Here is a 26,622-nt window from a genome sequence, read left to right as displayed (position 1 = left end):
CTGATGAGCCAATGACAGTCCAGCCTCAACGGGACTCGGACATCAGCTCGGACAACTCCATAGGAAACAACAGGGAGGAGGCATAAAATGACAAACTAATGGTTATTTATGGAGTCTATTAACTCAAAAAACCCCAACGGATAACCATGGTCAAACGTTTTGCATGGGGGACATGTAATACTGATAGCCGGTACCCCGAGAGGCTAGAAAACGGGGTATATTTTCATCAACAGTAGCCTACAGGACGTCTCTCGCGTTTGCAACAGCTCGACGTAATGTAGGCTACTAAGCCAACAACGTGGGCACAGGTTTCCTGTTAAATCCCAAGATGAAAATGCTTATTAACCAACTACTATATTCTTACTACATCAAATATTAATGTAACCTAACATATCTTAGTATCAATCTTCCACTAGCTAGCTAGCTAGCATTAACGTCGTCAGTGGTTTTTGCACAGTGATTTGCACGGCTACTCGGCACAACTGCTTGTCACCTTGTATGTATTCTAAAGTTTTGAATACACCCCTCCATAGCATAATTAAGTCCCTTTTGATAGCTTCTGGAGGAAAGTAAATCCTTTATCGACCAAAACGTCCTCAAAGCCTGCTTTCATATACTGTCAGCTGCCATTGTCCACAATGTATTTCTAATCAAGTCTGGTTTGTTTGTCCGAGTTTTCACACGGTAACAATGGGGGGGGCTTAGCGACAGGTCAATTAAAGCACAGCGGATTGCAGATGACCTGGATCTGATGATGAAGGCGACTTCATTACATTGGAGAACATCCCTAATCTAGAGCTGAACTTAGCCGAAGATAATTACAACGAGGAAGATCGTAAGATATCAGATGCTATTTCCACAGTTACATTTGACGGGGATAAAGTTTGTGTGTTAGAAACGTTATCCATTGCTACTAGCTAACGTAGGCCTACTGTCGTTAGCTATTGGCACCATAGGCTACTAGCCAAAACCCATTACAGATAGTTTCGGTGGGCAATTAATTTGAATAATGCGAGAATGTCTTGTTTGCATCGTGTGTGCATTCACATCAACAGGGTTTGCAAACGTGATCTCATGTTTGTTTAGTTCGCGTTTTAGACTATTTTATCCATTGCTAAACCTGCTAAATCCATTGCCAACCTGGTGCCTTGCACTGGGTGTTCATTCAAAACTAGACTGCATTTCCGGCGGGAACTGCGAAAGTGTGCTTGCCCTGGTCCGGTCACGAACGTGAGCAGATAGTGACATACGCTATGCTGAACCTGGCTTGATCCAAGCATTCTAACAGTGCCTTTCAGTGTTGGAGCAGTGGCAATACCTCAAAAGCTCTATTCAACTATTGCCTTGTGGGGTGAATGCAGTTCGTTGGATTTTACCTGTGGCCTGCCTTCGAATTTAGCTTCTATGACTAAAATCAAATCAATAAAATAAAACAACAGCAGTGATTGGCTGCAAAAATAAATAATGTCACGCGTCTTGCACCTCTCAAACTGGGCTATCAGGTAACCTAGAGAAAAATTTGAAATTATGAAATATGACTAAGGCATTAAAATGTCAGGATACTTTTTCACTGATTTATTTTAAAAATATGAGCTATGAGTGTGAATGTTATATATTCCATCCCCTAATTCTGTTTTACTGGTTTATTTGACAAATAATCTATATGGATTTGCTCTATAAAGACCTTATGTCTGTTTGGGATTGTTTTGAGAGCCTATTGATGTATCTCAGAATAAAGGAATGTCCACAACATTAGTGATGTTTTTTTTGTGTGTGTGAATGTATTTTACTTAACTCATTGAATGTAGCTGGATACTCATGAACGCATGTCTCTAATAGCCACAATAGGAGTAATTTTAGCAACACCGTATTTTGTGTGGCCCATAACGACCCAGTGGATCATGAAAATGTGCCAAAATTCACATTCCTTGCTTGTTGTTGGTACATTAATCCCATTCAGATTGCCACTTATCTGAGATGTAAGAGTTCAGTATAGGTTTAAGGTCTGGGGCAGGGATTTGACATTCTGTGACTTCTTCATTGAGGGCTTGCTTAGCAGCACTGTCTGCTTTCTCATTTCCCCTCAGACCAACATGGCCTGGGACCCAGCAAAAAACTACACTCAAGTTCTGGTTCTTTAGACGTTCTAGTTGATCAAGCTCAGCTTTGGTTGTACTTTTTGCGTGACATTAAAGCCTACTGGAAAGATTTTTAATTGAAATTTAATTGAATGCAATTTACTTTTACGATTAAATAAAATTAATTTATCCCTCTCACCCATAGTTTTCTATTTATTTACAAATGTACATAGGCCTACTGTAATTACATTTATACATAGTTATTCTACTGATCTTTATACTATTCATCCTGCACATAGACTTATTCTTACTACTCTTATAATGTTGTTTCTGCACTACAATGACACTGTTTCCACACTGCACATAGCTGTATGTTATGTACATATCTGTTATATATTTGTAATATTGAATATCCATATTTATTCTGTTTTATTATATTCTGTTAATACACTGCATATATCTATATTCTTATTTCTACTATTATAATGTTACTGCTACATCTACATACATTATTCTACTTATTGTATGAGATAACTGCTAATACACTGTACATATTTATATTTAATTCATATTACTCTAAACCACGTTCTGTAAATCAACTGTATACTACTGTCTACACTGCACTATATTTCTTGACCTGTCTCTGTATGTTTCATCACCTTTCTATACTTTGCCTCACATTGCAACACAGCTCAGATCTTTGGTTGCTATGAAGGCCAGTCGTTCTAAATAGATGGTTGCTATGGCCAAAAGCCAGTTCTATCTCTGCCGTTGTCAAGCGGGCATATTGTAGAATTCTGATTAACCTTATCTTATTTAAAACATTTTTTTTAAAATTTTACTTAGCCCACTTCCATACAGTGGGTCCCATTAAGAAGTGGCCACTTCATTCACGCTTACCGTGATTCACACAGCAGCATTATTAAATTAATCTGTCACCATAAGCCTATGCCTACGTTTGCAAAGAAAACATTTTAATTTGATTCACATGAAACGTTACATTTCATGTATGTTGACAATGAGTAGGCTAGTTTTGGTTGCTGGTGGTGTTATTGCATCCCTTAGTTATGCCTACAATGCAAGTTCCCTCGCGATTGGAAGCTCCTGTAGACAATAGTAGACGCATTTCAAAACATCGCGTTAGGAGTCTTTGCCACTTCTTTTAAGCTGTCACAGACGTAGGTGCTACTTTTAGGGCTAAAGTGCTTCGTGAATTACTGTTAGTAAAAAAAAATAGCAGTCCTAAAGTTACACGTGACGAAGTTACGAGTGCAAGCATCTCATATCAAATGACCATGGCATTACGCTAAACAACATAAATCCCAATTAGCAACATACATCTCCTCCCTATAGCTAGCCACACAAGAAATTAATGATACTAAATCTCTGCTTAGCATGCTTCTCCGCTTAGCATTCTAATAACAGAAGGGGCACATTTATGTTGACCACTACAACATGACTCATTATGTCTGTAACGTTAACTGTATAAAACACTTACTTTCATAAAGGACGCACACCATCCAGCACATGGAGACCGATATTTTAGGTTCTTGGCCACAAACTCAAAACGTGTGTCTCTGAAGCCCTGTTCTAGAATCTTTGCTCTGAAGGCTGTGTTGCTAGGCGACATCAAATAAACGAAATGCTAGTGTGGGTACCTGATCTGCACGGGTTACCAGATCTGCATGATTACGTCATAAAATAAATAAAATACATTCTGATTGGTCTATTAGCCGTTGAACTTCCAGAATTTCATTGGTCAGAATGTTGTTTGCTGTTCGATAATTTGCCTGAGTTTATTGTTTTCTGTTGAAGGACCCAACGTACAGGAAGGAACGCAAGTGTCTTTGAAATATTGAACTAGCCGGCAAGCCGCTGAAGGCTGTGTTGCTAGGCGACATCAAATAAACGAAATGCTAGTCTTTCAGTATTAAATGTGTACGTGTGATTCCGAATGGATGTGTGTGGTTTGCAATTAGAATAAACAAGAAATAACATTTCCAATAATTTCCCATGATAAATTACATAATATTGGCACGTTGCTACCTAGTGTTCAGATGTAGTTCTAGGCTATTTAACATTAACGTGACATTGCTTGTTTATTCTTTCGTCAACTCCATGCTTTTAGGAAAACAATCTTTTTATCATAGTTCCCTCTTCAATGAGCGATTACCAGCTCGTTTTTGTAACAGATATAGCTGTTTATTGTCCCTAGGTTTACAGAAACACCTATTCATATTAATACGTAGCCTATGGAGTGCTGCCGACCACTGTTTAGTACGGCCCAGAATGCCTTGCATGTCTTTACAACAAAACAACACAGTAAAACCTAAATGCCCGTAAACATATGCATTTGCATACTTGTAACATTTTTAATAATACTCTCTCATCATGATATTTAACAATAATGACAAATTTAATTTGAATACCGTCAATGTGAAAACAACTCTATTATGTAAGCTATATATAGCTACTGTTCTCCTTGCTATTTCAGTTCGTAAGTCCATACTATCCCATGGCAGAGCAAGGATTTCATGATTGGGCAAGGTTGCCCGGAGACATTGTGGCTGCCCAGAGACATTGTGCATGCTTGGAAGGCATTGTGATAGAAGGTGAATGGTGCAAAGGTGAATGGTGAGAGTTACCAAATACCTGTGGGTGGTTTGCCAAATGATGGAAACTTTTGGAATATGTCTTTTTTTTTTTTTTAGCTTATGCACCCTCACACTGGAGTCCCCAGTTCATAAACAAAATTTGGTATCGATATGTGACAGTGTTCCTGAGATATGGACGACTTCCTGTTTCGGAGCTTCGCCGCCGATTTCGTTTGGCTGTGACGGGCAAACGCTTTCGAAAATCAAAAATCCTTCTGGTAACTTTTGTGAGGCTTGGTCCAAGGATAATGTACGTCAAGTTTCGTGGCATTCGGACCAAATTTGTGACCTGTGAAAATTTAGTTTTGCTTTCTGTTCAATCCAATATGGCGGACGAACAACACGCCCACCTGACGTCATCTTCGCGACCAACTTACACCGGTACTGACCGGACGTTTTAAAGTTGGAACGGTGTCTCTGTCTCAAAGGGCCTAGGCGCTAGCGCTGACAAAAAAATTAGGGAGATGGGAATAATAATAATAACTAGAATTGCGGTTCCGAGGAACTGCAAGAGTGGGTTTGATCAGGGGATTGGAACCCGGCCTCATCCAAGGATTCCAACGGTACCTCATTTATGAAAATCAGACATACGGGTCAAAAGTTACATGCACACACCTTCATATACACAGACAGCCCAGCCCAGCCCATTAGAGCTCTGCCAGATGGCTCAGAACTCTGCCAGGTGCAAGCTTAAACAATTAGAGCTGTGATGTCACAATCGAATTAGAATCCTTGAACATTCCGCCATTCATTTCAATGGGGCCCAAAAACGCCGAAAAACGGGAAAACCGCGAAAACGACAAGGGCCAGCGACACGAAATTAACAAGCAAGTTACACCGGTTCGGGCCTGAATTTTTGGAGTTCGAACCGCGTCGATAGCTCAAACGGTCTAGGAGCAGTAGTTCGGCCAAAAAGTGGGTGAATAGGAATAATAAACTAGAATTGCGGTTCCGAGGAACTGCAAGAGTGGGTTTGATCTGGGGCACGGAACTCGGCCTCATCCAAGGATTCCAACGGTACCTCATTTATGAAAATCGGGCACACGGAGCAAAAGTTATCTGCATCAACGCAACATCCAATAAGCTAAAACGCATAAATAACGTGGTTGCTATGCTGGTTGCTAGGGCAATCATGCTGGTTGCTCAGGTGGTCGCTAGGTTAGAAGGCCAGTGCCTCCTGAGAGGCCTGAAGGGTCAGTTCTGAGGTTGTTGACTGCTGAAACCGAAAAATGGACTGCATTTTCTTAAAAGACAATGTGACTGAGGTGCGGGCAAAGTTTGCACAGAAATGTACGATTTTTCCCACCCTCACCTTGTCATAAAACTTGTTTAAATGATCACACGACGCCTCCTTGCTGCTTTGTCGTCTACATCAGCCTTTCTCAAACTTCTTTGACCTGAGGCCCAGTCAAGGCATACTTTGGGGTCATAGGGCCCACCTACATGAACCTACCCCCTCCTCCCACCCCCCATCAAATTGTAATATCATCACAATTATTATTTTTTTTAAACTATATTGCTATACATGCACTTCAAAACAGTCAATGTTTAAAGTGCTAAGATTGTTCACAAAAGTTTGTGAAAGCATGCACATCAGAGTGCTGTTTTACTAATGTAAAATATAATTAGGCCTACACTAGTTTCATTGTTTTTGCATTGTTGCATGATTGATATGCTATTTAATTACATTTCATTTGAATGCCTGAATGTAAGAATTCAGGAAACACAATACCAGCTTTTAACATTTATGTTGTTTACTAGTTTATGTAAATCACATAACACATGAACTGTTTACATACTACTGATAGCCCATTACTGTACACAATAGATTAGTATCTTCAAATAGTCAAGGTTGTTGACTGCTGAAACCGAAAAATGGACTGCATTATCTTAAAAGACAATGTGACTGAAGTTTGGGCAAAGTTTGCACAGAAATGTACGATTTTTCCCACCCTAATCGACCTTGTCATAAAACTTGTTTAAATGATCACACGACGCCTCCTTGCTGCTTTGTCGTCTACATCAGCCTTTCTCAAACTTCTTTGACCTGAGGCCCAGTCAAGGCATACTTTGGGGTCATAGGGCCCACCTACATGAACCCACCCCCTCCTCCCACCCCCCATCAAATTGTAATATCATCACAATTATTATTATTTTTATACTATATTGCTATACATGCACTTCAAAACAGTCAATGTTTAAAGTGCTAAGATTGTTCACAAAAGTTTGTGAAAGCATGCACATCAGAGTACTGCTTTACTAATGTAAAATATAATTAGGCCTACACTAGTTTAATTGTTTTTGCATTGTTGCATGATTGATATGCTATTTAATTACATTTCATTTGAATGCCTGAATGTAAGAATTCAGGAAACACAATACCAGCTTTTAACATTTATGTTGTTTACTAGTTTATGTAAATCACATAACACATGAACTGTTTACATACTACTGATAGCCCATTACTGTACACAATAATACTGTGCCCATTCATTAACATTAAACATCAGGCGTCTTGTTTACACATTTAAACCATATTTGCACTTCGAAATTCGCTTCCAAATTGTAGTAACTACATCTACGAAGTCTAAGGAAGATATCTATAAACATACTACATGGTTAAGATACATTTTGACAGAACTACAGACTTCGTGAAAGTAGCCTAGTAGCCCTACATAAAAGGCTCCATTAACTTCATTGCAAAATCGCGGTTGGTCTGTTTACACACTAAAACCATATTTACACTTCGAAATTCGCTTCCAAATTGTAGTAACTACATCTACGAAGTCTAAGGAAGATAACCTTGTAGTCTGTTCAACGATAAGATACATTTTGACAGAACTACAGACCTCGTAAAAGTAGTACCTAAAATTAGTGTGATAAATGGCCATCACGTAGCCTAAAGCATATAGCACTAGCATGACAACAGCAAATAGCTAACGTTTACGTTAGCCTGACTTACTTATCGTTGACGTTGACCCGTTGACGTTGACGTTCTTTTTAATAAACTGCCTGTAGTTCTGAATGCTTCGCTTTACATGTAGATACCCTCATTATGCTACGGTGTAAGTGTGTTGCTATTTGGAGCCTTGGTAGCTATTTATTTTTACTACGTTTAGTTCAAGTGCTCTGGTTCAAGCATCGTTGTGTTTGGTGGGTCAGGTGACGAGCCGTCGGATCACAGCACAGCACCCAGAATGCATTGCAACACACCGTCTTAAAGGGACTCATCGTTAGGTCGGCTTTAAATGGCATACAGAACCTATAGCAATATAACGTTGTCTGTAAGCTCCACAGATCGTGGCAAGACAATTGAATTGATTGTGGACTTCTTGCCGGGCAATGATGAGTAACTTAACATGAATGTGTTAGGTGTGTAATGTGTGGATGTGCATAATATCTGTATGAAAGTGTGTTTCTCAATGTAATAATCTATACAACTGTACACATACATGACTAAGTTTGAATGGAGCTAGCTGGGCATAGGACTGGGCTTAATGGATTGGTAAAATACTTTATTTATTTATTTATTTTTTTAATGACCTATATGAACATGGTTTGGCTTTAAAAAAAAAGATGAGACAGCGCGAACATTACCTTTACACTTAGTGCTGGCAAGGCATTAAACTGGGCTTCATTCAAGGATTCCAACGGTACCTCATTTATGAAAATCGGACATACGGGTCAAAAGTTACATGCACACACCTTCATATACACAGACAGCCCAGCCCAGCCCATTAGAGCTCTGCCAGGTGGCTTAGAACTCTTCCAGGTGCAAGCTTAAGCAATTAGAGCTGTGATGTCACAATCGAAATTTGAATTCTGAACATTCCGCCATTCATTTCAATGGGCCCAAAAAACGCAGAAAAACGGGAATACCGCGAAAACGACAAGGGCCAGCGACACGAAATTAACAAGCAAGTTACACCGGTTCGGGCCTGAATTTTTGGAGTTCGAACCGCGTTGATAGCTCAAACGGTCTAGGAGCAGTAGTTCGGCCAAAAAGTGGGTGAAAAGGAATAATAAATAAATAAATAAAGTAAACTTAAGAAGAACAATAGTGGGCTTGCTGGATCAAACCCACTAATAACTAGAATTGCGGTTCCGAGGAACTGCAAGAGTGGGTTTGATCTGGGGCACGGAACTCGGCCTCATCCAAGGATTCCAACGGTACCTCATTTATGAAAATCGGGCACACGGATCAAAAGTTATCTGCATCAACGCAACATCCAATAAGCTAAAACGCATAAATAACGTGGTTGCTATGCTGGTTGCTAGGGCAATCATGCTGGTTGCTCAGGTGGTCGCTAGGTTAGAGAGCAGTGCCTCCTGAGAGGCCTGAAGGGTCAGTTCTGAGGTTGTTGACTGCTGAAACCGAAAAATGGACTGCATTTTCTTAAAAGACAATGCGACTGAAGTGCGGGCAAAGTTTGCACAGAAATGTACGATTTTTCCCACCCTCATCGACCTTGTCATAAAACTTGTTTAAATGATCACACGACGCCTCCTTGCTGCTTTGTCGTCTACATCAGCCTTTCTCAAACTTCTTTGACCTGAGGCCCAGTCAAGGCATACTTTGGGGTCAAAGGGCCCACCTACATGAACCCACCCCCTCCTCCCACCCCCCATCAAATTGTAATATCATCACAATTATTATTTTTTTTATACTATATTGCTATACATGCACTTCAAAACAGTCAATGTTTAAAGTGCTAAGATTGTTCACAAAAGTTTGTGAAAGCATGCACATCAGAGTACTGCTTTACTAATGAAAAATATAATTAGGCCTACACTAGTTTCATTGTTTTTGCATTGTTGCATGATTGATATGCTATTTAATTACATTTCATTTGAATGCCTGAATGTAAGAATTCAGGAAACACAATACCAGCTTTTAACATTTATGTTGTTTACTAGTTTATGTAAATCACATAACACATGAACTGTTTACATACTACTGATAGCCCATTACTGTACACAATAGATTAGTATCTTCAAATAGTCAAGGTTGTTGACTGCTGAAACCGAAAAATGGACTGCATTATCTTAAAAGACAATGTGACTGAAGTTTGGGCAAAGTTTGCACAGAAATGTACGATTTTTCCCACCCTAATCGACCTTGTCATAAAACTTGTTTAAATGATCACACGACGCCTCCTTGCTGCTTTGTCGTCTACATCAGCCTTTCTCAAACTTCTTTGACCTGAGGCCCAGTCAAGGCATACTTTGGGGTCATAGGGCCCACCTACATGAACCCACCCCCTCCTCCCACCCCCCATCAAATTGTAATATCATCACAATTATTATTATTTTTATACTATATTGCTATACATGCACTTCAAAACAGTCAATGTTTAAAGTGCTAAGATTGTTCACAAAAGTTTGTGAAAGCATGCACATCAGAGTACTGCTTTACTAATGTAAAATATAATTAGGCCTACACTAGTTTAATTGTTTTTGCATTGTTGCATGATTGATATGCTATTTAATTACATTTCATTTGAATGCCTGAATGTAAGAATTCAGGAAACACAATACCAGCTTTTAACATTTATGTTGTTTACTAGTTTATGTAAATCACATAACACATGAACTGTTTACATACTACTGATAGCCCATTACTGTACACAATAATACTGTGCCCATTCATTAACATTAAACATCAGGCGTCTTGTTTACACATTTAAACCATATTTGCACTTCGAAATTCGCTTCCAAATTGTAGTAACTACATCTACGAAGTCTAAGGAAGATATCTATAAACATACTACATGGTTAAGATACATTTTGACAGAACTACAGACTTCGTGAAAGTAGCCTAGTAGCCCTACATAAAAGGCTCCATTAACTTCATTGCAAAATCGCGGTTGGTCTGTTTACACACTAAAACCATATTTACACTTCGAAATTCGCTTCCAAATTGTAGTAACTACATCTACGAAGTCTAAGGAAGATAAAACTGTAGTCTGTTCAACGATAAGATACATTTTGACAGAACTACAGACCTCGTAAAAGTAGTACCTAAAATTAGTGTGATAAATGGCCATCACGTAGCCTAAAGCATATAGCACTAGCATGACAACAGCAAATAGCTAACGTTTACGTTAGCCTGACTTACTTATCGTTGACGTTGACCCGTTGACGTTCTTTTTAATAAACTGCCTGTAGAGTTCTGAATGCTTCGCTTTACATGTAGATACCCTCATTATGCTACGGTGTAAGTGTGTTGCTATTTGGAGCCTTGGTAGCTATTTATATTTACTACGTTTAGTTCAAGTGCTCTGGTTCAAGCATCGTTGTGTTTGGTGGGTCAGGTGACGAGCCGTCGGATCACAGCACAGCACCCAGAATGCATTGCAACACACCGTCTTAAAGGGACTCATCGTTAGGTCGGCTTTAAATGGCATACAGAACCTATAGCAATATAACGTTGTCTGTAAGCTCCACAGATCGTGGCAAGACAATTGAATTGATTGTGGACTTCTTGCCGGGCAATGATGAGTAACTTAACATGAATGTGTCAGGTGTGTAATGTGTGGATGTGCATAATATCTGTATGAAAGTGTGTTTCTCAATGTAATAATCTATACAAATGTACACATACATGACTAAGTTTGAATAGAGCATGCGACTGGGCTGAATGGATTGGTAAAATACTTTATTTATTTTTTATTTTTTTTAATGACCTATATGAACATGGTTTGGCTTTAAAAAAAAGATGAGAGCGCTTCGCGCTGTCTCATCTTTTTTTACATGACCTTTACAACTGGTGCTGGCAAGGCATTGAACTGGGCTGAATGGATTTGGAAAATATATATATATATTTTTTTTAATGACCTGTATCAACATGGTTTGGCTTTAAAAAAAAGATGAGACAGCGCTTCGCGCTGTCTCATCTTTTTTTACATTACCTTTACACTTAGTGCTGGCAAGGCATTAAACTGGGCTTCATTCAAGGATTCCAACGGTACCTCATTCATGAAAATCGGACATACTGGTCAAAAGTTACATGCACACACCTTCATATACACAGACAGCCCAGCCCAGCCCATTAGAGCTCTGCCAGGTGGCTTAGAACTCTTCCAGGTGCAAGCTTAAGCAATTAGAGCTGTGATGTCACAATCGAAATTTGAATTCTGAACATTCCGCCATTCATTTCAATGGGCCCAAAAAACGCAGAAAAACGGGAATACCGCGAAAACGACAAGGGCCAGCGACACGAAATCAACAAGCAAGTTACACCGGTTCGGGCCTGAATTTTTGGAGTTCGAACCGCGTCGATAGCTCAAACGGTCTAGGAGCAGTAGTTCGGCCAAAAAGTGGGTGAATAGGAAGATATAATAATAACTAGAATTGCGGTTCCGAGGAACTGCAAGAGTGGGTTTGATCAGGGGCATGGAACTCGGCCTTATCCAAGGATTCCAACGGTACCTCATTTATGAAAATCGGACATACGGGTCAAAAGTTACATGCACACACCTTCATATACACAGACAGCCCAGCCCAGCCCATTATAGCTCTGCCAGGTGGCTTAGAACTCTTCCAGGTGCAAGCTTAAGCAATTAGAGCTGTGATGTCACAATCGAAATTTGAATTCTGAACATTCCGCCATTCATTTCAATGGGCCCAAAAAACGCAGAAAAACGTGAATACCGCGAAAACGACAAGGGCCAGCGACACGAAATCAACAAGCAAGTTACACCGGTTCGGGCCTGAATTTTTGGAGTTCGAACCGCGTCGATAGCTCAAACGGTCTAGGAGCAGTAGTTCGGCCAAAAAGTGGGTGAACAGGAATAATAAATAATAATAATAATAATAATAAGAAAACTTAAGAAGAACAATAGTGGGCTTGCTCCGCAAGCCCACAGCATGGCAAAGCCATGCTGTGGGCTTGCTGGATCAAACCCACTAATAAGTAAACTTAAGAAGAACAATAGTGGGCTTGCTCCGCAAGCCCACAGCATGGCGAAGCCATGCTGTGGTCTTGCTGGATCAAACCCACTAATAATAAGAAAACTTAAGAAGAACAATAGTGGGCTTGCTGGATCAAACCCACTAATAAGTAAACTTAAGAAGAACAATAGTGGGCTTGCTGGATCAAACCCACTAATAATAATAAGAAAACTTAAGAAGAACAATAGTGGGCTTGCTGGATCAAACCCACTAATAAGAAAACTTAAGAAGAACAATAGTGGGCTTGCTGGATCAAACCCACTAATAAATAAAGTAAACTTAAGAAGAACAATAGTGGGCTTGCTCCGCAAGCCCACAGCATGGCGAAGCTGTGGTCTTGCTGGATCAAACCCACTAATAATAAGAAAACTTAAGAAGAACAATAGTGGGCTTGCTGGATCAAACCCACTAATAAGAAAACTTAAGAAGAACAATAGTGGGCTTGCTGGATCAAACCCACTAATAAATAAAGTAAACTTAAGAAGAACAATAGTGGGCTTGCTCCGCAAGCCCACAGCATGGCGAAGCTGTGGTCTTGCTGGATCAAACCCACTAATAATAAGAAAACTTAAGAAGAACAATAGTGGGCTTGCTGGATCAAACCCACTAATAAAGTAAACTTAAGAAGAACAATAGTGGTCTTGCTGGATCAAACCCACTAATAATAAGAAAACTTAAGAAGAACAATAGTGGTCTTGCTGGATCAAACCCACTAATAAATAAATAAAGTAAACTTAAGAAGAACAATAGTGGGCTTGCTGGATCAAACCCACTAATAAATAAATAAATAAAGTAAACTTAAGAAGAACAATAGTGGGCTTGCTCCGCAAGCCTGGATCAAACCCACTAACTAGAATTGTGGTTCCGAGGAACTGCAAGAGTGGGTTTGATCAGGGGCATGGAACTCGGCCTCATCCAAGGATTCCAACGGTACCTCATTTATAAAAATCGGGCACACGGATCAAAAGTTATCTGCATTAACGCAACATCCAATAAGCTAAAACGCATAAATATAGTGGTTGCTATGCTGGTTGCTAGGGCAATCATGCTGGTTGCTATGGTGGTCACTAGGTTAGAAGGCCAGGCCTCCTGAGAGGCCTGAAGGGTCAGTTCTGAGGTTGTTGGCTGCTGGAACCGAAAAATGGACTGCATTTTCTTAAAAGACAATGTGACTGAATGTGACTGAAGTGCGGGCAAAGTTTGCACAGAAATGTACGATTTTTCCCACCCTCATCGACCTTGTCATAAAACTTGTTTAAATGATCACACGACGCCTCCTTGCTGCTTTGTCGTCTACATCAGCCTTTCTCAAACTTCTTTGACCTGAGGCCCAGTCAAGGCATACTTTGGGGTCATAGGGCCAACCTACATGAACCCACCCCCCCATAAAATTGTAATGATATCACAATTATTATTATTTTTATACTATATTGCCTACATGCACTTCAAAACAGTCAATGTTTAAAGTGCTAAGATTGTTCACAAAAGTTTGTGAAAGCACACATTTAAACCATATTTGCACATGACTAAGTTTGAATGGAGCTAGCTGGGCATAGGACTGGGCTGAATGGATTGGGAAAATACTATTTATTTATTTTTTGAATGACCTATATGTACATGGTTTGGCTTTAAAAAAAAGATGAGACAGCGCGAAGGTTTTTACATTACCTTTACACTTAGTGCTGGCAAGGCATTGAACTGGGCTTCTTTGACCTGAGGCCCAGTCAAGGCATACTTTGGGGTCATAGGGCCAACCTACATGAACCCACCCCCCCATCAAATTGTAATGATATCACAATTATTATTATTTTTATACTATATTGCCTACATGCACTTCAAAACAGTCAATGTTTAAAGTGCTAAGATTGTTCACAAAAGTTTGCGAAAGCACACATTTAAACCATATTTGCACTTCGAATTTCGCTTCCAAATTGTAGTAACTACATCTACGAAGTCTAAGGAAGATAACCATGTAGTCCGTTCATAGATAAGATACATTTTGACAGAACTACAGACTTCGTTAAAGTAGCCCTACCTAAAAAGACTCCATTCACTTCATTGCAAAATCGCGGTTGGTCTGTTTACACATCAAAACCATATTTACACTTTGAAATTCGCTTCCAAATTGTAGTAACTATATCTACGAAGTCTAAGGAAGATAACCATGTAGTCTGTTCATAGATAAGATACATTTTGACAGAACTACAGACTTCGTGAAAGTAGCCTAGTAGCCCTACCTAAAAAGACTCCATTCACTTCATTGCAAAATCGCGGTTGGTCTGTTTACACATTAAAACCATATTTACACTTCGAAATTCACTTCCAAATTGTAGTAACTACATCTACGAAGTCTAAGGAAGATAACCATGTAGTCTGTTCAACGATAAGATACATTTTGACAGAACTACAGACCTCGTAAAAGTAGTACCTAAAATGAGTGTGATAAATGGCCATCACGTAGCCTAAAGCATATAGCATATGACAACAGCAAATAGCTAACGTTTACGTTAGCCTAACTTACTTATCGTTGACGTTGACCCGTTGACGTTGACGTTCTTTTTAATAAACTGCCTGTAGACTTACACAGTTCTGAATGCTTCGGTTTACATGTAGATACCCTCATTATGCTACGGTGTAAGTGTGTTGCTATTTGGAGCCTTGGTAGCTATTTATTTTTACTACGTTTAGTTCAAGTGCTCTGGTTCAAGCATCGTTGTGTTTGGTGGGTCAGGTGACGAGCCGTCGGATCACAGCACAGCACCCAGAATGCATTGCAACACACCGTCTTAAAGGGACTCATCGTTAGGTCGGCTTTAAATAGCATACAGAACCTATAGTAATATAACGTTGTCTGTAAGCTCCACAGATCGTGGCAAGACAATTGAATTGATTGTGGACTTCTTGCCGGGCAATGATGAGTAACTTAACATGAATAGTAATGATGCGTGGATGTGCATAATATCTGTATGAAAGTGTGTTTCTCAATGTAATAATCTATACAACTGTACACATAACTAAGTTTAAATGGAGCTAGCTGGGCATAGGACTGGGCTGAATGGATTGGGAAAATACTTTATTTATTTATTTTTTAATGACCTATATGAACATGGTTTGGCTTTAAAAAAAAGAATTTTTTGAGTTTGAACCGCGTTGATAGCTCAAACGGTCTAGGAGCAGTAGTTCGGCCAAAAAGTGGGTGAAAAGGAATAATAAATAAATAAATAAAGTAAACTTAAGAAGAACAATAGTGGGCTTGCTGGATCAAACCCACTAATAAGAAAACTTAAGAAGAACAATAGTGGGCTTGCTCCGCAAGCCCACAGCATGGCTGTCTTGCTGGATCAAACCCACTAATAAGAAAACTTAAGAAGAACAATAGTGGTCTTGCTGGATCAAACCCACTAACTAGAATTGCGGTTCCGAGGAACTGCAAGAGTGGGTTTGATCAGGGGCATGGAACTTGGCCTCATCCAAGGATTCCAACGGTACCTCATTTATGAAAATCGGGCACACGGATCAAAAGTTATCTGCATTAACGCAACATCCAATAAGCTAAAATGCATAAATAACGTGGTTGCTATGCTGGTTGCTAGGGCAATCATGCTGGTTGCTATGGTGGTCACTAGGTTAGAAGGCCAGGCCTCCTGAGAGTAAGTGTAAAACCATATTTACACTTCGAATTTCGCTTCCAAATTGTAGTAACTACATCTACGAAGTCTAAGGAAGATAACCATGTAGTCTGTTCAACGATAAGATACATTTTGACAGAACTACAGACCTCGTAAAAGTAGTACCTAAAATGACTCCACTTCATTGCAAACAGTGTGATAAATGGCCATCACGTAAAGCATATAGCATATGACAACAGCAAATAGCTAACGTTTACGTTAGCCTAACTTACTTATCGTTGACGTTGACCCGACACGTTCATAAGTTAGACCATAGACTGATAAAGACGTCCATCCAACTAAAAGGATTCGTTCTTCGATGTCTTCAAATTCGTTCGAATTCCGTGTGCATCCTTTCGTGCTGCTATCCTGTTACCTCTTCCTGCTGTTCTGGCAACAAGGTTTCACACGAGATTACGCCACATCCCACAGAGTTGTGTCAGAGAATTGTGTTGTCTCAAGATGGCGCCCGTCTGTGTGAACGAGACGTGAACGGTACTGTTTTTCTTTTTAATAAACTGCCTGTAGACTTACACAGTTCTGAATGCTTCGGTTTACATGTAGATACCCTCATTATGCTACGGTGTAAGTGTGTTGCTATTTGGAGCCTTGGTAGCTATTTATTTTTACTACGTTTAGTTCAAGCGCTCTGGTTCAAGCATCGTTGTGTTTGGTGGGTCAGGTGACAAGCCGTCGGATCACAGCACAGCACCCAGAATGCATTGCAACACACCGTCATGAAGGGACTCATCGTTAGGTCGGCTTTAAATAGCATACAGAACCTATAGTAATATAACGTTGTCTGTAAGCTCCACAGATCGTGGCAAGACAATTGAATTGATTGTGGACTTCTTGCCGGGCAATGACGAGTAACTTAACTTGAATAGTAATGATGCGTGGATGTGCATAATATCTGTATGAAAGTGTGTTTCTCAATGTAATAATCTATACAACTGTACACATGACTAAGTTTGAATGGAGCTAGCTGGGCATAGGACTGGGCTGAATGGATTGGGAAAATACTTTATTTATTTATTTTTTTAATGACCTACGTATATGAACATGGTTTGGCTTTAAAAAAAAGCAAGGCATTGAACTGGGCTTCATTCGAGGATTCCAACGGTACCTCATTCATGAAAATCGGACATACTGGTCAAAAGTTACATGCACACACCTTCATATACACAGACAGCCCAGCCCAGCCCATTAGAGCTCTGCCAGATGCCTCAGAACACTGCCAGGTGCAAGCTTAAACAATTAGAGCTGTGATGTCACAATCGGAATTAGAATCCTTGAACATTCCGCTATTCATTTCAATGGGGCCCAAAAACGCCGAAAAACGGGAATAACGCGAAAAACGACAAGGACCAGCGACACGAAAGTAACATGCGCACTACACCGGTTCGGGCCTGAATTTTTGGAGTTTGAACCGCGTCGATAGCTCAAACGGTCTAGGAGCAGTAGTGAGTACAAAAAGTGGGTGAAAAGGAATAATAAATAAAGTAAACTTAAGAAGAACAATAGTGGGCTTGTTTTCAGCCATGCTGTGGTCTTGCTGGATCAAACCCACTAATAATAAGAAAACTTAAGAACAATAGTGGTCTTGTTGGATCAAACCCACTAATAATAATAATAATAAAACTTAAGAACAATAAGTGTGCTGCTTTGCAAGCACACTTAATAACATGGTTTGCAAACGTGATGCCATGTTTGTTTTAGACTACTTTATCCATTGCTACTAGCTGGTTCTGTAACCCATTACAGATAGTTTCGATGGGTCATTAGCACTGCAGGCTGACATAACAGTGACCGTGACAGGGGGGAGGGTTGATCTTAATGTCATGTAAATGAGGACCATTGTGTTCCCCTCCCATGGATTGAGGGAGAAAGTAGTCAAATTGAAAAGCCTGAATTCTCAGCTTGTAGCTTTGAGATGTGTATACTTTAAAATGGCTACAACTTATTCATTACATCATTGAATAGCTTTGAAACTACACTTTCAGAATCTGTGAATAACTCAAAATGTCTCTGGGGAGACATGTGCCTGGTTTTGCCATGCCTGGTCACATATATTCGGATAAAACTTCAGCGATAGCTATGCTCATCTCATCCGTGGAAGTCGCCATGTTGTTTAGATTGAACAGTAGCTTCTCGTTGCATCACACCTAAACCCGTCTCACCCGTCAACGCTGATTGGACGTTCGTTTGGCGAACTGCTCCAGATTTTCTTTATCGGAGAGATGCCAGACTGATCTGCGAGTGAAAATCTGAAACTCGCGAGATCAGGATGGTCTCACGAGGCTAGAGAGGGACTGCTTCCAGACAAAAGCTGCAGCGTGCAGGGCACACTTTCCATGCTGGAATAAGGCATGATGGGTCGGGGGGATTGAATCCAGGGATTTGAGGCCATGAGTGAAAAGAAGCTTCCGGGTTTCATTGACTGACTCGACACCGCAGTTCTTACTATACATGAGTACAGTCCAGTGTTTGAGAACTTGCATATGCACTGATTCCAGTGTGAGGCTGGTTGGGTCTTGGGTGATCAGAATGAGGGTGCTGGTGACTTCTGGGTAAGCTGCCCACGCATTCCATGCTTTTTTTTGCCAATTCCATACATTGCTGATACAACGTCACATCATGTGAACGCGTGGAAGAGGGGCAGTGCTTGACATTTTTGAGGTCCCAGCATTTCTGAGATGTGGTGGATTGGAATATCTTTATATGCCTTCCCTGATCCAAATCCAATCCACAGCTCTGAGAAGAGAGGACGTTACGACTAGTCAAGGCGAGTCGGATGAGAGAACGAGAGCAAACACGAACTGGTGGTGTGAGTGTCGAGTGTGGAAAAAAAAACTGAGGACTGCAGGATGGATCATTGCTGAGAAGTCGTCAGTAGCAGTGACACAAGTGCGGTCACGCTCCTCTTCGGAACCGTTGCCCACCATCGATGGCAGTATTTTATCCCACTCTGCACAGCATAAACACTCCATTTCAGTCGGCATGGGTTGGCACACTCCACACTCACAGCATCAGTTCGTGTTTGCTCTCGTTCTCTCATCCGACTCGCCTTGACTAGTCGCAACGTCCTCTCTTCCCAGATCCAAAGCTCGCAACTCCTCTTCAGTGAACTCAGGTTCGAAAAGGTAGGGTCTTGGATCTTGGTAGTCGAAGTCATCATCTTCGTCTATCGTGTAATATTCCATATTCATCGCCATTAGAACTCTTAGTGTCAGCCTAGTAGCAGAGAACTTGGTAGTCACGCTGGTGTATTGCCGGAAGTTGAGGGTTTACAGATGCTGCGTGATGTCTTTGCGCCTGGCAGCGGTGCTTTGCCGGTGCTATGCCCGAAAATAGTTCCAAATCTAAATCGGTCTAGTAAATCCCTTTGTGTTAATTTGCATTGATTTTTGTACTCGATGTGAATGTACAGGTTACGAGAAATAATTATAAAAAATCTTGAGTTATTTGATTCACTTTTGCAACGACATGCTAGCTGGAATCGCCGGATTACAGCGACTACGCTAAGCTAAAGCTAACCGGGCCGTTTCTAGATTAGGACAATGGCTGGGTCGGCTATAAAACGCTTTGGCTCGCTCATCCAACTCTAGGGACTGCAGGGAGTGACCCAATTTCACCTAGGGGTGGCATAATCCTTTAAGAACTGGCAGCATGATTAAAAGAGCATCCTGAGGGTTTCAACCCTTTCCCTTATGCTGTGATTTGAAACTGTCCTCTAAAATGTTAAAGATGCATTCAAGAATATGTATAAATTTAGCAAGCTATCAGCTAGGTTAACAAACCTAATAAAAGCAAATTTAGCATAAAAATGAACAACAGCGTCAGGTTAACAGAAACCAAGAAATGTGTGACAAATGTAACCTGAAGCAAAGTATAATGTGTCAAAATTAAGGCGAGACACGGCAGGTGAAAACATCGTTTTTTCATGCACTGGTCAATTTCGAGATTTTGAGCTAGTCTGTTACCTTAGCATGTATTCTATCACACTACTACAACAAAAAAGTCCGATTTACACATTTAGGTGTTTATTTGATTATATTGTGTCTACTCGCGCCTGTATATTTATCCTAAATTCAGCAAACGTTAGCATTCTAACCTTGCATGCACTCCCGCGACTGTGACCCAAAACACATCGTGCGTAGTACCGTTGGAAAGCTCTGTTTTTCCTGTATCACGCTATGTGATCCATATATGGACACTTCCTTTGTATCAGCAACCAATCGCGAAAGTTCAAAGACGAGTCTAGGCTGAGAACGGAATCTCATTGGCTGTCTTTCAAGGCTGTTTTCTCAAAACGAGTTTCCGCTCCCACTCTGAGCAAGGAAACTCCACTTCAGAAGCACTTACATACACCAAACTTTCTAGACTTATGCCTAACTATATTTCGAAGATATTTACAGAGGGGTTTGTTGATATATTATTCCTAGCCTGACTTACATGACATTTTATGCCTAAAAACATGGCAAAAATCGATTTTTTAGGGCTATTGACATTATATTCTGATTTACAGGATAACTAAAGTAGATATTTATTAATCCCTCTGTAAATTTTTCAACATCTATTATCTGAACACAATGAAAACATAATTTTGAACCTGGCTGTATCCAATGCTCAGGTTTCTTGTTTTAAAATGTATGCAAATTAGCGCATATTTAATGAGAGAATGCCTAATTTGCATATGTAAACATTAAATTACAGAAAACTTGTAATACATTTTTTTCTCATATTAATGTAAGTAATCAACTGGGTAAGTTTCATAGTGATATCTGCTTGTTAAAAAATTTACTTAACCTGCTGTATTTTCACTGTTAATGTTTTATTTTTTACTTTTTCAGGCGAGTTACATTTCGATTCCCATATCTGGTCAGTTTAATAACACGTTTCAAAATTTCCTTTGAAATATCCCAGGGATAACAGAACACTGTTAATTTAGAGCAGGGATTCCCAAACTGTGGTACTACTGCGAGCTGCTACTAGGGGGTACGCAAGATGAAAAGGGCAATGTCGGAAAGGTGTTAAAAAAATTATTAATGAATTAATAATCAAATGAATTCATAAATAACAAATAATTTCGAATTGGGTTAGAATGATATGGAAACGTGAAATTAAAGGAAATCATTTGTAAACTCTATAGCAGGCTATGTTTTCATTAAAAAAAAATAGCTACCCACAATGCATGTGATTTCCTGTGGGCAGCCAGAATATGTGGTGCGTTAGTTTTGTGGAAGTATAGGCTATGCAGAAGGCTACGCAAACATGGAAAACTGGCTAAAAACAGGGACACTGTCCAAAAGGACTAATTAAAGCGATCGAAGAAGAGAAGCGAGAGAAACAGAGCAGGAGACAGGTAACGATGGGATTGGGGGCAGAATGATGAAGGTGGAGGTGGAGCGCAGGGGGTTAAAAGAAAGGACAAGACAGAAAAGACTGCGCAAAGAAAACGAAAGTAGCCTATGATGAGGCATACAGTATAAGCCTAGGCTTCACATGGATTGGGAGACAGACTGCCCAAAGGTTTGCAGTGAGGTGCTCTCTAACCAGTCTAATGTTGTTCTCCACACTGTTTTTTTTAGCTCATAGACCAGTTGCACATTTTGATTTTGTTATTTGTTATCATGTAGGGCGGCTAATTAAACATGATGCCTGAAATGCGTCAATAGAATGTGTTACTTTTTGAATGGTGGGGGTACGCGAGCCGAGTCAGGATGTAGAAGGTGGTCCGCGGGAAAAAAAGTTTGGGAACCGCTGACTTAGAGTATTGAATTTGGTGCTTTCATAATATTTGACAAAACCCAAATCTATATGTTCATTGCTGTGACCCGTTTTTACACCCAATTTTAGAGTGGTGCTTCAATATGACCCTAATATATGGTGAAAAGTGTTTTCACTTACTTGAAAAGAATGCGAACATTAACCACGCGTGCAACACGCTCAGACAATTCCCAAGCAATCCGTTCCATTAGGGGTACCATGCGCTCATCTGTGTTATAATGGCTGGAGATTATCCACACCATGCGCAGTCCATTCATCATTAAAGGTATAGTATCCAATATCACACCAAAATCCACTCCTGTTGCTAAATTCTGTAAAAAATCAAAGATACTTGTTAAATGCTAGTACTAAGCATAAAACAAGAAGTAATATGACAAAAAAATAGCTTCACAGTCTGGATTATAACTGCCAATTTTCAAATGAAATGTCAAATGAAGTGAAATGTTCACTTCACACACTGAAACTTGGTACAATTATACAGTTTGACGCCCTGGATATTTTTAGAAATGGAGCCATCGCAACAGTGGCATAGCAGGCATTTTACTTTCTGCAAATAACCAAATTATGACCCTGTTTACATTTTTTTTTTAAATGAGTCTTGAGTGATCTGATCACAAATGGTCAGTTCTAAATGCAAGTGTAAACAATAACCAAGACAAAATTGATCCAATCACTCACAGGTGGTCTGAGATGTATTTGACCACATCATTTTTGTAGTGTAAATGCTAATGTGTTCTGATCTAAACACATTAACACGAAAGTAACTGTTAATATTTAAAGGGAAATTTGGCAGGATTTCCCCCTCTGCTGGAGAAATTGTGCATTATGCTATTTCAAACTGTGGAAAAAGGTAATGATAAAGCACATGGATTTGTTTACAAGCTAGCAAAACGGTTAGCATAAGTTCGGCCGACAATGTGGATGTTACAAGGTAAGAAACACGATTTAAAACGAGTTTCTTGTTTCTCACTTCTCTTTCCGGGACGGTAGTCTCAATGTTGCAAGGTTGGTTTTCCGCCTGGGGCAGCGGGAAAAGTCACCATTTTCACCGGAACAGGTCATTTAACCATCCAAATGATTTCTAAACGGGTTTATTACGTTGAAATAGTTGCCAAGTTCCCCTTTAATATAGTTAACTTGTGTAGGGATACCTGATCCCAACGGTTCAGTAGCATATGACTGTACATTCTAGCGTCCATCTCGAATAGCTCCTATAGGTTCAAGCGTCGAAAGCAAGGCAGCCAGAGAAATGAAGCTCTAGTCATTATTGGTGTGTACGCAGTTAGTCATTTAGGAACTCCTTTGCATCTCATGTAAATTTGCAAGTGTTTTCACAAAATTCTTAAGCAAAGATTTAGATGTATGAAACACATTCCACGCAGATTTTCTTTGTGTATCCCAATTAATGTGAAACTAAGTGCATATGCACAAGCACTACACTCCACCAATGATCACAGTCAGATGGCACCTTCAGCGCCAACGTCAGCTGAACGAAAGCTTACACACTGAAGTCCAAAGTTGCGTGTTAATACTTCTAGCTGAAGTAGATCTACTGCCAAGTGCGAACTGAGAATTGCCTCCCAATGGCCCTCCCTACAGTGAGTGTAGCCTATATGTTCTACATGATCAAATAATATCAGTGACAGAAGCACCTGACATTTGACCAGCAGGCCCATAGAGAAACGCTCCACTGGTTCCTCTGGTAGCCTGCGGTAGATGACGTGAAAAAAGCGACAGTCGCATCCTTGATAATCAGACCCTCTCAAACCCCCGCGCCCTGAGTTGGAGGGGGTTGTTTGTGGGCCTAAATTCAAAACTTTTTAATGGCACTTTGAATGAAATTTAATACTAAATTTTCAACCATTCGCACCGATTTGTTCCCCCCTACAGGCCAAAGTGAATACTTATTTGGGTGTGTGCACTCTACATACGTTTTTTATTTTTTATAGACCTTAAAACAAAGACAATTTCTGAGCCTGAATTGCATTATGGACACTTATTAGCATAGCCTAAGCATGGTAAGATATGCATATTTGTTGGAATAAATCAGATAACAAATAAACTTGCTTGAGACAGACCGTTTTCGGGCTAACATTATTAAATAAAATAGGGTAGACTAGGCTTGTATTTGTAACGTTGATTTGAAATGTTTTAATGTTCAGCCTAGGCTACTTGCAGACTGTGCTAGATAGTTTGTTTAAAGGATAATTCCGGTATTTAGCACTTTGAGTCCCTAACCTTACCACTCGGTGAGTTGCACAGTTTTGAAAACGAACGTTAAGGGTTGTTTTAAGGACTTGTTTGTGCATGCCCATAGCCAGCCACTCTGAAACAGTCAAAGGCGATTCAAAATGAGTCAGAAACCACTCTAGTTCCTCCCAAACAAACCAGAAAAGGGACTCAGTGCTAAATACCAGAATTATCCTTTAACTACAAACATGTTGTGAAAACAATGTTAACAACACAACATGTTAAACTGTGCCCTGTAGGGAGGAATATTCCAGATGAGGCTATTTTGAAATTGTCTTAAAGACTACAGCATGCCAATCCTCATTGCTTTTGTTTTGGAATGGCACATGCCAGTTAAGGAGCAATGCATATTTTATTCACATAGCCCTTACTATACTGATGAAGTTCTCTTTTACTAAATAGCAGAGTATACATGATTCTATAGAATATTGCATACTTTCCCTTTGCCATTTCAAAAGGTTTCCAAGGTTAGCTGCATAGCTGCTAGTATAGAAAAGAAACCGAGTGGTAGCCACTTTCACCAGTCAATTCAGTTTAAAATGATGCTTGTTGAAGCTTTTGCTGACAAACATATACATCTAAATTACACTACAACACGAAATAAATAGTAGTTAGTTAGGGTAAGTTCAGCTAGATAGAGATCTTACCCTGCTTTTCACCGTATCTTAAAACAATACGATGTGCAACTACCGGCAGCAGTGCAGGTAGATGAGGCTACCAACTTTACTTCTATATTATTCATGTGTAATTTTATGAAGCATTTAAATGGCTACTCAAGGGCACTTTGGACATCTGTAGGCAAAGGGGCTGGTGCTGCACGTGCCTGCCGCTGTCAATATTTTGTAAACAGGGTTCCCACTCTAAGTCAAGTGTAAAATTCCATGGCTTTTTCCTTGACTTTCCCTGACAAAAACCCTGAATTTCCATGACCTAAAGGGCTGTATTTTGGGCTCCAGCGCATGGCGTAAAGCTCGTTATTCACTCGCGCAAAGCTTAATTCGGTATTTTGCACATTTATTTTTTTAAACATTGCGACCAGGGGTGTGGCAATTAACAACCTAGGGAGGGGCCTGGCGCGTTGTCTAAAAATCGCTATCATACACCACCTAAACCTGGTCTGAAGTCAATGGCGAGTTGTCCATATGCATAAGCTTTAAGAGCGCACCATCCTTCTATCATTCATGAACGCACACCAGCGCACGTCCATGCAAAGCATTACAAATTGCACGATTACAATGGGAAACATAATTAGAATAAAGATATTACGAAATACTGTACATCTCATGATGAGTAGTTATTCACCATCATTTGCAAATTGGTAATGACGTTTAAAAGTGATTAGGAGAGAGGCAAGAGACATGTATGGAGCACAGCTGAAGACGCACTGTGACGAGATATAAGCAACTCCTCTGCAGGATAAATGTTGTTTTATTCAGTCATTTGAGCAACATTAGGGTAAGTGTTGCTTTTTCCAGCCTATGTTTTCGGTGGTAACCCATTGTCAGTCAATAGTGAAAGTAACTGCATATAACTGTCTTGTCATTGACTGACTCCTTGGTGAAGTTAGTTTCACTTTGCCAATGATTTCAAATAATAGACGAGTGCAAATGCGTGAAGGCTATTCTAGGTTTCAGTAAAGCATGGTTTAAGAATGACTATTCCATACGGTCTCGCAAGCAGCCTCCTTCAAATGCGCTGTTGAATGCCAAAATACCTACAGTATGTATTTATTTGACATATCGCGCGTTGCGCCGTTAAAGGGAATGACAGATGTCATTCTCATTGGTTTAAAATGATGTTACGCCCCAAACACACCCATATGACAGATTAAAAAACCTAGGAACACCTTGTTGCGCCATGCGATCCACGTTTGATAACGAAACCCCTCCCAATGTGAACTGGACATCCTACTAAATTTGAATAGACTTTTGACGAGTGACGATGCACTTTAGAAAGTCATGATAGGGCCCATAATGAGATAAGATTCCAGAGCAGATTCTTTCAAGAATCTTTGACTTTTTTAGAGCAGAATATGAATAAATGGTAATATAAAAATAGATATACACCAATTATGTGTGGAAATATATTTGTATTAATGTAAGTAAGGAAAGTATTCTAAACTGCTACAACAAAATTCCCTGGTATTCCATGACTTTGCCCCAAGTATGATAAAATTCCCTGACTTTCCATGTCTGGAATAGACTTCCATGATATTCCAGAAATTCCATG

The 26,622-nt window shown here is 39.9% G+C and overlaps 1 protein-coding gene across 1 annotated transcript in view; it reads right to left on the bottom strand.

The window, feature by feature from the left end:
• dnah10 (dynein axonemal heavy chain 10) overlaps window positions 1-26,622 on the bottom strand; it is a 394,370-nt gene that overhangs the window by 324,129 nt on the left and 43,619 nt on the right. The window contains exon 8 of the mRNA XM_076271417.1: window positions 22,264-22,454. Within this exon, the coding sequence (XP_076127532.1) occupies window positions 22,264-22,454 (191 nt within the window). The remainder of the gene's footprint in view (window positions 1-22,263; window positions 22,455-26,622) is intronic.

Source organism: Alosa pseudoharengus, unplaced genomic scaffold (assembly GCF_046254945.1).
Source record: "Alosa pseudoharengus isolate Yale_2024_CS ecotype anadromous, Long Island Sound unplaced genomic scaffold, YU_APseudo_1.1 YU_APseudo_1.1_scf_6, whole genome shotgun sequence".
NCBI classification, from domain to species: Eukaryota; Metazoa; Chordata; class Actinopteri; order Clupeiformes; family Clupeidae; genus Alosa; species Alosa pseudoharengus.
This window is presented reverse-complemented; position numbering and strand designations above follow the sequence as displayed.